The sequence below is a fragment of the Nipponia nippon genome, unplaced genomic scaffold, assembly GCF_047370975.1.
Source record: "Nipponia nippon isolate SJK-2023a ecotype South Korea unplaced genomic scaffold, ASM4737097v1 scaffold_9, whole genome shotgun sequence".
Lineage (NCBI taxonomy): Eukaryota > Metazoa > Chordata > Aves > Pelecaniformes > Threskiornithidae > Nipponia > Nipponia nippon.
Genome location: NW_028262413.1, coordinates 41,818,276 through 41,831,021, shown reverse-complemented (window position 1 = coordinate 41,831,021; position 12,746 = coordinate 41,818,276). Strand labels below are relative to the sequence as shown.

General features: G+C 42.4%; 1 protein-coding gene across 7 annotated transcripts in view; it reads left to right on the top strand.

The window, feature by feature from the left end:
• AKAP13 (A-kinase anchoring protein 13) overlaps nt 1-12,746 on the top strand; it is a 225,936-nt gene that overhangs the window by 91,684 nt on the left and 121,506 nt on the right. For all 7 annotated transcript variants that reach the window (XM_087743462.1, XM_087743461.1, XM_087743460.1 and 4 more), the window contains one exon: nt 2,638-2,934. In XM_087743462.1, coding sequence (XP_087599588.1) covers nt 2,638-2,934 — 297 coding nt within the window. The remainder of the gene's footprint in view (nt 1-2,637; nt 2,935-12,746) is intronic.

Sequence of the window (12,746 nt, the reverse complement as noted above, 5' to 3'; positions counted from 1 at the left end):
GGTTTAGCAGGATGCTTGTTTGATCCTGTTAGATGAAAATGGGTTGTCAACTCTGTCACCTCGCTTTCAAGTCTGTATTTGATATCTGGGGAAGTTTCAAGAGAACCATCGTTGGCTGCAGATCGGGACATGGCCTGTTTGTTACCTCCCCTTGTGCTGCACTGAACAATCCTGTAGCTTTGCTTAATTTTAGAGCTGGTGTTTCATGTACGCTGCAGCCAAGGGAACTCTGTATACATCTATGATGTACCGGTTTAAGGAGGCCATGTGTCTTGACTGAGGGTTCTCTAGTTGTTGTCATGACGGAGAAGCTTTTGCTGTCCCACAGAAGAGTTGCTTGGCTTCATGACAAGGAAATGACTGTCCCAAAGTGTTTCTCTGTAGCTGCTCACGGGCTGTGTTTGCCTTCCGCTTCAATCCTGAAAGCCCACTGGATTTCTGGCAGAGTAGCCATAGTCTAGGTTATTTTGCAGATGGGATTCTTGTGGGAATAGACAGAAAATAGTTTGGGGAAAAAAAAAAAAAGGTTTAGCTTTTCTCATGCTATTAAGGAGTCTTTTATTATGAAATTTTTTTAACTCTGCATTCTAGAGAACTTCTACTTCTTCTTTGCGTGAAGGAGAGCCAAGTTCTCAGCACTTGAGTCAGCTCCTGTAGGGTAGCACGGCATTCTCAGCAGGCTGCATGCAACTCCCTGCTTTGTGGAGGTTTTAAACAAAATTAGTAAGTCTTACCAGCTCCTTATTCTGCTGTCCTTAAGAACATGAGCAAAGCAAGGAGGTGGAGGGATGTACACTTCTGAACTGCATTAAAGGCGAGCTCCGCCAAAGTTGTAACATCTCCCCGCTTCTCCCTTGAACATTTGAGGCTTCTACTGTGAGGACGAGTGGAGTTTGTGAATGGGTTTCATCTGGGCTGCTGAGATCCCTGCCGCTGCCCGTCCTGTTGACTGGTGATGTATTACAATGCACGTGCAATATTTCCAAGAACAGTAGAAGTAGGTCTTCCTACCCTTATTCTTTTTTGTAGCATCAATACTAGCAAATCTATTCCTTCTGCTTTCACATCATCCTCTTGCTAATACATGCCTGGTTCTGGATGGAAAGAAGTTTTCTCACCTTTCAGCTTCAGAGCCTCCTGGTTATATTGAGCTGTTGCAGCGACATCCATGTGTGTTTTCATCCTCCCCTTCTACACTTGGCTTTGATACCTTTCCAGCTGCATTTGCTCTCCTTAGGAAGCCGCGTGGCCTCATCTCTGACAATTTTGGTGCTACCCCTGGTGTCCTAATAGCAGTTTTGACCTTTCAGTTAACTTCAGGATCGCCTCTTTCAGCAGACAGAACCTGTATAGATGCCGAAAGCCTCAGAACAGATTTGGAAGGTTGGCTGAAAGACCATGAAGATTAGGGACATATTTTTCCTTTTGTCAGGGAAATCAACAGCAAAGGGCCCTGACACAAGAAGGAAACTTTCCCACTGACCACAAATAGGGGCTTAAATTGAATTTTCAAGCCTTTAAAAATAAATCGTCATTTTGTATTTAATTAAGCAGGGCTTCATGAATGTAGTAGTATGCTGAGGTCATGGGCAAAAAGAAGCTTTTCCAGTAATTAGTGCAGGGTCCGTGCTGTTCTGGCAAAAACAGCCATGACGTCAGTCCGAGACTGGAACAAGAAACTGTGCTGCATGGTGAACTTGAAACACAAACCTTATTATTGGAGGGGCATGTCTGACAATTACAAGTGCTGGTTGTGTTGGACACATAGTATATTCTTAGTATATTCTTCCTTTTAAAATTGCAAAAAAGGTGTTGTGAGTTTTGGTTTTTTGTTTTTGTTTTTGTTTTTTTTTTTTTAGGTTCTGAGGCAATGAAATTGCTGCCATGCCAGAGCATCCTTTCTCAGTTTCCCTGCCCTAAATAAATAAATAAACTTAAAGTTATCAAACTTCCAACCGTCTTGTTTTGTAAATATGGAAAGTGGCCATTTCCACGTTTTTGTTTAGCAGAAGCAGCTTAGTTTTAGTTTTGTCATGTGAACCCAAATGCAAAGGGCAGGTGCAGCAGTGAGCGTGGGATCTGAGGGCACGCGCCGGGCATGCCCGGGCAGGTCGCGCTCTCGTAGCCATTCAGGTCTTTGTTTTAGGTGAAATTGCGGTGTTTTCGGTACAAGCCAAGTGTTGTGACAGCATTTGGAGTATGTAGTTTTGCAGCACTCGGATTCTAGTTTCTGGTGAGTTACTGGAGTCCTGTGGAGCTGGAAAAGAAAAGTTTGACCATATAATCTGGCTTTTGGTACGTTAGAAAAGTCTTCACTTGAATTACTTAACGCTCTTGAGTTTACCTGTCACTCGTCAAAAATAGCTTGGTTAGATAAGGGTGGCTTATATTTCTTGGTTTATGTTGTGACAGAGAAAAGTTACATATCTTTTCCTTTTAAAGTCTGTAAGAAATACGTATCTCTGATGATACATATAAATTCCCCAGATAGTGTTTCATTTAGAGTTGTGACCCTTAATAACTTGCTCTTACCTGATTCAATGTAAAAACTATGTGTGTCAAAGGAGTCGCTCAGTTGTGTTTCTTCAGCTCATGCAATTGTTCTTTTTTACCATTTCCCTTGGTTTTATTTTGCAGGCCATGACTGCTGTGAGACAGTGAAGGTGGCACTTTGTGCCTCTAGAGAAGGTCATCCTGTTCTGGTTGTGGCAGAAGAGAGTTTCCAGTTTGTCCAGGATGAAGCCTATGATGCCGCTCAGTTTCTGGCTACCTGTGCCGGCAACCAGCAGGCACTAAATTTCACCCGATTCTTGGACCGGTCGAGACCACCCGCTGCCGATGTAGACTTCTTGGATGAGAAAGTGGCTTTGGCATTTCGACACCTGAAACTACCAGCAGAATGGAACGTGCTGGGAGCGGACCAGTCGCTGACCGGTGAGGACCTCTAGGGCACGTGTGAGACTCGCGGGTTGGGAGAGAGGTAAAAAGCCTGAGAGAAAGGGTTCCCTGCTTTGGGAACTTTCCACGCATCTTTCAAAAGGTGTGTAGGCCTCCACGCTCGGAGGTGGGATGTGATGTGTGCCAGCGTGCCCCTACTACGTCTGCATCCTATGCTTTGCACTTCAGACACCTTAAAATATATAAGGCACTGATGTTTTCTCTGTGACTTCTCTTATGACATAGCGCAAGCTGTTGTAAATGGTCAGTGTTTAAAACACACCCAGAAGAGGGGGGGGTTTGTGTGTATGTAGCGGTATGTGTATCAGCATCACGCTTCTAAGATTTCCTAAAAGAAACTTGTCTGTGTGTAGAAAGTCTGATGCTCCTGGGAGTATCATCTTTGTGCCACAAAATTGGCACTTTTGGTAAATGTTGGTTTACAGCACATGTGTAAAGTGACTGTAACGTATAAAATACATCTAATTTTTTTTGGAGAAGTTGGAGGTCTGTCCCTGAGGATTTGTATTGCATCCCTGGTTGTACGCCAGCTGGGTAACACAGGCATTCCCCAAGATAAGCCTGAACAATTTTGCAAATAAAAGAGGGTGAAGGTGGGAAAGCCTGACCCTTAACCGCAGCAGCGAGGGCTACTGAGAGCTTACAAATAAACGCTAAGGCTGGCCCGAAGTCTCCGGCGACTGCTGAAGCAGCAGTGCCGAGGTGTTTGGGATGCTGTGGCATGTCCGTGTCCTTGAAGTTCTGCTTTTCTTTGTCACAGGGGAGCTTAAGGAAGCATATTGAGGGACTGGGGGGCTAGGTCCAGTGTGTACAAATCCTTGCTGTAAATTTTCAGGGTATTTTGGCAAATAGTTTCACTTGAGGAATGTGGCTGTGAGGCATCCATTATCTTTTATAAGATGCAATGGCGTTAACATTTGCAGAGGAATGGGACGTGGCTTGCTTGGCACAGCAGGCTCAGTTCTGTTCACCATGACAGGGTTTTCTGCAAGAGTTTTTCTTGCTTTATTTTTCACTGACTTGCTGACTGCTTTTGCAAATGTGAATACACAGGCAGGCAATCGAGCAGTGTTAGCAGACGTTAAAAGATTTGATCATATTTAATGGTATCTGGATAGAAATTCAGATACTGTCATATGTGTACAAGGAGATAAACGCTTGGTATTTTTTTACTCCGTGTGGAAGACACTGATGTTTCTTTCTGCATTTAAAAAAGTTGTGATAATGCAGGCATTTCTGGTTTAAGTGATAAAAATACAGTCAAAGTGATACTAAGTTAACGAAAACTTTGCTTGAAGCTCTGAATTGTTGCTGATTTTGCAGGAAGGCTGAGATCCGGTTTCTCTTTTTGACTTGGGTTATTCTTTGGAAAATCAGCACTTAGGGAAATCAGGCCATAGGATTTACATTGATTTGCTCAGCATGCGCTTGTGTGCCTGGAAGTAGTGATCCTGTGGGGCTCTGAATGCTAATGGACCTGTAGAGCATCCATTGCCTCTCCAGTGAGAAGGGGGAGCTCTGTAGTGCTGCGTGTTTTGGCATCTTGTGGTGAGGTTTTTGTAGACAAAAGTGTAAGTGAATAAATATAATGGCACTAAATGCAACTTTCATCCAAGAATATTGGTGCTATAAAATACGTTCCCTTGCAGTGAGTCCTTTCATAAATAAGTGAAAAAGGGCAGTTTATGGATGTCTTGGTCTCTTTCATCTTCTGATCAGCTTTTTTGCTAGAGGCAAATTTATCTGGTAATTTTTTGCAGTGAGCTAATTATACATAGGAAATTTTTGTGATTGTGACGGGAAGGATTTGCATGCATAAGCATCCTTTTGGTCACGAAACACTGTTTTGGTAGAGCGAGATGGAAGAGATGTCTCTGATTTATGATGGAGCGCTAGATTAGAAGAACCTCTCTGGTGAAATATAGCACCCCTGTACTGGTGCTTGTGGGTTAATTTGTGTGGGGGAGAGAGAAAAGCACAGCAAAGATTGAAGCTGTGGGAGCATTTGAACAATTATGTGTGCTCTGGCCAGTGCCCCTCCAGTGGGACACCCCGTCCCGCGCCACGTCACTACCTATGAACAGCTATTCCAATTCATATTTCACATTTTGCTAAATGTCAGCACCAGATACTTCAAATAACCTTCTCAAAGGAGAAAATACTATAGAAATGAGAACAAAAGAAAATGTCAGATCCCTTCTTGAAAGATTTTTAGCACTGCCTCTAAGCTGGCATGTCTCTATGGGCTCTTGTGGGTTGGAAACAAAACGCTGCTGTTTAGCAAAACCTCTGAACGCAGGAGCGAGCCGGGAGCCTCAGCCAGCTCCCCGAGTGCAGCAGCTTGATGGGGAACTGCTGTTCGGAGATGGCTGTTGCTGTCAAACACATTTAAAAGTTGATTTTTTCTAAGGACTGAAGTAGGAGTCCACCTTTTACAAAAACAGTTAAGAAGTAATGATCTTTCTGCAGGCAGAAGCTGGGTAGAAGATCCACCATCAAGCACACCTCTGTGCTGATTTTTGAGGGGCGGGTGGCTCTATGCAGAGGCTTCTCCTTGCTTTTACCTGCACCCAACCCTGACCAGTCTTTGAGCAGAGGGCAGGGAGTTCATTGCCATCGCACATGCCAGAGGGCAGAGAAGCTGCTAAAAGTAACACCCAGCTCCGTCTGCTCTGGCTGTTTAATCTTTTGTGTCAGTAGGTTTGTGCAGCGTGAAGTGCATGGTTAAGGTCCATCCTACCAAGGAGAAGGAGGCATGTAACACCCCATGTGCTCCTGCGTACCAGCAGACTGGTGGTGGCATCATTAAAATGATCTTCAGTGGTTTGCATTCATCCATTATTATTCCTTCTGTTACTGCAGCCCCCGTCCCCCTTTTTCCCCTGTCTTTTCTAACACAGGAGTATGTTTGACTTTTTAGTATGGAAAAGTGCAGGACTACTGTGGACGAAGCTATGTGAGAATCATCTACTTGCTTACGTTTTGGTTATCAAATCAAAGTCTTCATTCTTTAAGAGTTTGCCATTGCTCAAGATTAAAGGTATGGTACAGTCATATAGCCAAATTGTTAAGAGCACATTCTTTCAGCTGCAGGTTAGAAATACCTCCAAAATATTTAAAGCTGCTGAAGGACATTTGCAAACATTCCAGTGCCCTTTTTTTATTTATTTGTAAGTAACCTACTTAAGTTAGCTGTTGCCATTCAACAAGAGAAGTTTGTTCAGCTTCAGTAATCCTGGTAATCTTAATCTCTTACACACTAGGTTGTCTTTACGTTTATTCCCCTGTTATGTCTTTAGACATCATTTTCATTAAAACAAATTGAAAATAAAATGAAAGTTTCTTCCTGTGTTTTCATCAGGGCATTTTCAAAACCTCACTATGTTTATTTGCAGTATTCTCATGTGCTTTTTTTCATTGTTCTGCAACAGTAAAAGGTTTTATTGCTTAAAAAGAAACTGTCCCAAAATTAAATGCACTGAGCAGCATTGGTTAATCTAATCCTTACAGTAATATTATTGTAGGTATTTGGTTAACATTGCTCAAAACCAAATATTTACTGATTTATATTACCCTGGTACAGCATAAAAGACTAAATATGTTTGTGATCACAAGTCCTTAGTTCTTCACCCAAAATCCACTGAAAAAAAAGTGGATTTGTTTGGACCTCACGAAGCTTTGAATGAACCCTTTGTGCCAAATTTAACACCAGACTATGTTTTTGTAGGACTGGGGCTTTGACTACAACCTTTTTGTTCAGCAGCCAGCAGTGTGGAGCATGGTACCCAGCCTGGTCCTACCACTGACAGTAACGCTTAGGTGATGGAGAGCAGTGGCTGGACATCATGAATCCCTGACGGGAAAAGCGAGTTCAGAAGACAGAATCCACTCTCTTAAACCATTTATCAGTAGTCTCGTCTTACAGCTTTTCCTCCTTGCTTTTCTGTGGAAAGGTGATACTCTTGTCCAAATTTCTTGTTTCTAATTCTTTGCCCTTCTGATTTGATCCTGATTTGACTTTAATAAGGTGTGTAGGTAGCAATTTCTTTATGGAATATTTTCCTTCATATATATATATATATATATATATATAAGCTATTCTCTCAAGCTTTTCTGCATGGCAGCTGCTCTCAAAAGGTATACTTAGGTTTCAGGGTGTTTTGATCAACATTATATTCCTGTGGAGAAGTAGCACAGTTGACCAACACCCGCGGAGCTGACTGGAAAGCAGAGAAGAAGGGACCTGTGGTGTTTTGGTCCTTTTTCCAGTAACGGCGGCCATGTTTTTGCTCTCTGGTTTGTCCTTAGGATGTTGTGCATTGGACTTCTAAGTTGCCTTCCCTCTCCCAGTGTCTTTTATTTATCTTATTCTCCCTGAACCCACCTGCTGTGTAGGACACTTCAGGTGCAGCCTCCTACCTTGCTCTTTGTAGAAGACCTCAGAGAACAAGTCTTAGCTTTTAGTCCTTAGCTTAGAGAAAGGACCCCAGAAAGACTTGCCTTAAGTGTCTATTTACCCACAGATAGAAAATATTTTACAGAGGTCCCAGGTAATGGGACTTTGGGAGAGTAAAATATCTTTCAGACCCCACTCGGTGCCATTCTAGCAGAACTGGGGATGGGCGCACCTAAGACTCCTGACTTAAGAGTCCTTGGGCTTCATCCTCTCTTGCTGAGGCAGGCAGAAGATACTCAACCATTTGGTTAGATGAACTGGATAGCAAAAGAAAGGCTGAAGGAGACAGAGGAAGCAGTGCCATACATGGTGTCATGGTCCTGCTCAGCTGGTGCAGCAGCGTGTCCTTGCGTTGCAGGGGCAGGGCAGGTGCACACGTGTGTAGGGAAAGGATTTGCCTTGCAGGTAAAGAGGGTGTCTGAACCCCCTTGGGCAAGTGTGTCCAGACCTCTGCCCTGCATGGCTGCAGTCCTCACGGCTTCTGTTCTGGGGCAGTTGTGTCCTGAGGACTGTGCTCTTCCCCAGCCATACGCTGCCCTTCTGTAGTAGGCAATTCCTGGGCCTTGCACTTAATTATCTGTCTATCTGTATGAACTCACATGGCATCCACAATTTCAGAATATCCATAATTAAGGATTACTCTTGTTGCCGTGGTATTCCAAACACAGCATTACTTTCAGGTGCCGTATAATCATGTCCATCTTAATTATTACAAGTGCACTGTAACTTTCTAAAGAACATAGTTGTTACTGCTGTCGAAAGTAGGGCTATTTACTGTTCTCAGTGGCATTTAAAGGCAGCTGTTTCAATGGAACAGATTGTTACACTTTATATCTAGAAATCAAAATTTAATATGTAGTCTGAGGATGTATGCAATATAAATACAGGACTGTGATTTTCTGTTTTAAATGGCTGAAGAGAAAACAAGCGAACTAGAAAAACAGAACAGAATATTTGGAGGGATGAGTAACGATTATGGCTTGTTTGTGTTGCAGTGGGGAAAAAAAAAGCAGAAAAAATCATTAGGGAGGATCTAAGGCTCAGGTATGAAAAGCTTAGAGAGTTTAATCGTTGAGTTAACTATCAGTAGTAAACAGATCTCTTTCAAAATCTCTTTTAAGTAATATTCTGACACAACCTTTGAGGAAACAGTCTTTTATTTTGCTCATTAGAAGTCAGCGGTGAAACCTAGACCTATGGTTACAGTTTCAGTTGTGTGAGCTTTCTGAGATGGTGTTTCCAGGGGCTGGTTAATGTTAGCAGAGGGTTGTGGTGATGAACCACCTTATGGAGCCATTCCCTGTGGGAGAGTAGGGAGAAGCCATCCCTTTGATGACCTTTCATGAGATAGTCGGGCAGATAACCAGGAGACCATCTCATTAGATAAAACACTTAACAGCTCCTTGCAGTTACTGACGTCTTGAATATGTACAGCTTCCCAGAAATAATGCGGAATAAACATCCGTGTGCAGTAAGTACTGCCTGAGAAGTGAAACCCCGTGAGCTCGCCAGGTAGGAGGTGGGTAGAGAGGGAAATGCTTTGCCCTCGTTTGAAATAGTCTGAATGGATTTGGGTTACGAGTTTAATAACTTGATGTGCAAAACCAGTAGGATTTCAGTGTACAGCGCAACACAAGAGTCACCGTGATTACAGATCATTGATTTGGTTTGGGTTTTTTTTACCAGAAAGGGAGAATGTGTGAAGAGAGAAAGTAACCAAAAAAGTGCCTTATTTTAAAGAAAAAAGCAAAAAGCCTAACAACCCTTTAAAAAGCTTTCAGAAATAGTTAGAAGGAAATTCGATTATTAGGAGCTAACATTTTTTTCCACGGGAGGATGTTAAAGATATTCAGCTGATGATGTTTTTCAGACATAAAGCTTTAATTTGTTCATCTGCTGCACTCTCTTTCTAGTTCCTCATTGAACCCTTTCAGTGTAATAGTTAACAGGTATTCTTTTTGTTGTGTTTCATATCCTTTCCAATCTGCTGCTCACCACGTTCTCTGCCCTCTGATAAAGGACTGTATGGTGTAAATCAACATGATCTTTTCTGTGTGAACAGTGCAAAGTGGTCTGTTCAGCTGTAGTCTTTGACAAGATGTAAAAAGTCTTTTCCATACCTAAATTTAATACCCTCTGCAGTGGAAAGTGGGAAGCAGAAAATAGTTCTTGTTCAGGCAGTGTCTGAAATGTGCTGGTCAGTACTCAGATGTACTGCTCAGTCTGTGGCTGAGAAATCATTGGCATGAGAAAGTTTCTGTTCCCTTTGATATTAGTGGGAATGGGAACATGAAGATCCTTTGGTGTGCTTTGAAAAATTTCTTGTTTGTAAGATTAAAAAAGAATTGCCCACACATCTTTTTATTAACTGAACTCGTAACTCCAAACACAGCGTCTTTGCCTTGACCTTTCTTCAGTACTGTTGTCTGGTGGAGCCTTCCTCTAGGACCCCAGCGTTAAGTGACGGCCCATTGCTGGTTTTTGCTCCCCGTGTTTCTCAAGGATTGATCTCAGCAGTGAGAACATTTACAGCAGAAAACAAGATTTTTTGAGGCCAGATTTGATCATAGATTTCAAAATTGCCGAGTGTATGTGATTTTGGGTGAGAACCAAGTGAAGGTCACCATCACAGGAAGACTAGCAAGAGATGATAGCCAGTCCTTGCCTGTCTGTTGCTTTATGAGATGTCTCAGGTCATGGAGGATAAACTGAGAAGTTAGGTGTAGGTTACTCTATATAAAGAGCCATTTTAAAAAAGGAACAGTATATTTTTTTCTGTTATTTAATCAGGATTAAAATGAAAGTTTTTACTTAGAGAACAGTTTGTGTGTTCTTGGATATGTCATACCCAAATTTTTTTTTTTTCTTCAATGCTTATTTGTTTTGTGCTAATAGCACCTTAAAACTTAACCGTTTACGATTAGCAAAGTACATTTGACAGTCTTCTGTGGAAGTTTTTTCCTTAGTTACCAAGATAAACTGTCTGTTCATGTGTCACAGCTGAAAAAAAAAAAAACATAAAAATAATATGTCTAAAGTCTTGTGTTTTGCCAGCTGGATTAGAGTGCCCTGCCATTATGGGACAATAATCATATGTTTCAACTCTTGCCTATTACTAGGAAATGAGAAAGGAACGAAACAACCTTGGCCTTTCCAGTATCATGCGTCTTGTATTTCCACAATTTCCTAATTACAAGAAGCTTTTTGTTGACATTCAAAGGACAGCCATTTTAAGATGAGGAGCTCATACTTGATATGTGGCAGGAGAAGGAGCTCTGGCTATTGCATGTTAAAGCTTTTGTTATTCTTCCATGCCTGAGACGGGCATTTTGCACCGTGACAAGATTTTGAAATCATTGACTGAATTTCCAACGTTTTGTGCTACAAGCTTCATCCCTTCAAAGGCAGGAAGGCTGGAGGGATCGGACTGTCTTCCTCCCCTCTTCATCCAGCAACACTCCCGTACTTGATGCAGGCCAGCTCTCGTCTTCTTCTGAGCAACACCATACACCAACAGATGTATTTTTCATTATATATTAGTAGTTAATCCAGCCCACAGATGGCGTACGCCTTTTAGCTGTAGCTGTGCAAGTTTTGCACACTCCCAAACCTTCTAAAGCCATTGCCTGGGGCCCCTGCAGTTGTTGTATGTACAATACTTTGTCTCTTTGCTGCCATCATCTGTGCCCATCTGTTAGGATGGCCTCATGCCAGATTATATTTTAGGCGGATCTTTCCAAATAGGCCTGGATAGTGAGTTTGTATGTTTAATATGCTCTGGATGGCAACATGCCATGTCTTGGACAGATCTTCTGTGCACGTCGTCGTTGCTCAAAGGCATTGGGGTAGGGCCACATTCAGTTCAGTTGCATTTGTAGACACCTCCATCCAAATGCTGAGACTACTGTGTCTGCTAATTTGATGGTAAAGAAGATTGTTTCAAAGAAGGGGAAAAAGGTGGGATTTTCAGAAGTTGCAGTCATGTGAGCAAATTACATCAGATGGGCATTTGGGACAATTGGGAGGGGGCGTTTCGTCTATGGAAATACGAGACAGGGGCACCCAGTTGGATCAGGCACAGGATGAGTACTTGCCTGCCTCTTGCAATCCTCGCAATTGATATGTGTGTTGATTGGTGAACCATGAGTTGGTGAGTAGAAGATGCTGCTACCTAACTGTAAGGCTCTCAGCTGAAGGAAGAGGAAGCATTTTGGTCCAGGGACCCATGCTTATGCTTTGCAGGTCTATGCTCCTCTGTTTTGGTGCAAGGCTGGCCATTTTACTTAGGAAGATGATTTTTCCTTTCAACAAAGTAGCTAGAACAGGTGATCCCGTGCTAGAACAGATGTGGTCAGACCAGTGCAACACATTCTTTATTCGAACGGCAGTCGTTTGCTCTAACAGAAGCGCGCTTCCTACATCTCAGTAGGAAGAGTTGTATTGCTTTAGTTATGCTAGCTGACTCTGCCAGTGTGTTAGTACAGGTAACGTAGGAGTATTGTGCAAGTGCAAGTTAATTGAGTGAAACCTTGGGCATCTGCTTTCACTCTGGGTAAGTCCCACATGTATCAACGCTTTCTCCTTTTTGCAACCTCATCAGTAGCCTTTCCTTTATGTCTGTCTATATGGTGTGTTATTTTTCACTGTTCTTTAAGTCCAAGACTGTGACAACCATGGATTAACTACCTTGTTGCGTTATTTCTAAAGCATTACACTCCATAGCACTTAATACCCAAACCCTTGTCGTTACTCTCCCACAGGCTGAGAATTTGTCTCTGAGTGAGCTCAGCTATTCCCTTTTTCTCTGATCAGCTGGAACCTCCATTCAGACATGCTCATGTATTCAGGACAGCATGGTTTTGCTTTACGGTAATCAAGAGGAGGTTAAGGGGGGAAGGATTGGTTTGTAGCCCAGAGACCTAATTTGGAGTCATTCGGAAGAGAGACTGTGCCAGAAAGCTTTTGGTTCTTGAATACAGATTAGTTCTTCAGGAATTGATCCAAAATGTCGGAAAAATTGCATGTCAGGCAGGGGAGAACTCCCCATTTTTGCTTTGTTTTTCACTGAAGGTCTTAACGATGTCCCTTAAGAAAGCAACTAAGCAAGAAAAACAACAACACTTCGAAGAAGCGATTTCTCTTGGGGCATACTTCTTGAGGAAAAAATACTTAATTAAATCCTAAAGCCATTATGTACTTGCATTTTTAAACCTGCAGTATAGGTTTGGCTGGCAACCGCATTAATAACCCAGTAAGTCATTGCTATGATATTAACGGTATTATACCAAATGTGCTCATTGGCATGGTTTACTGAGACCCAGTTGGTGTTTTT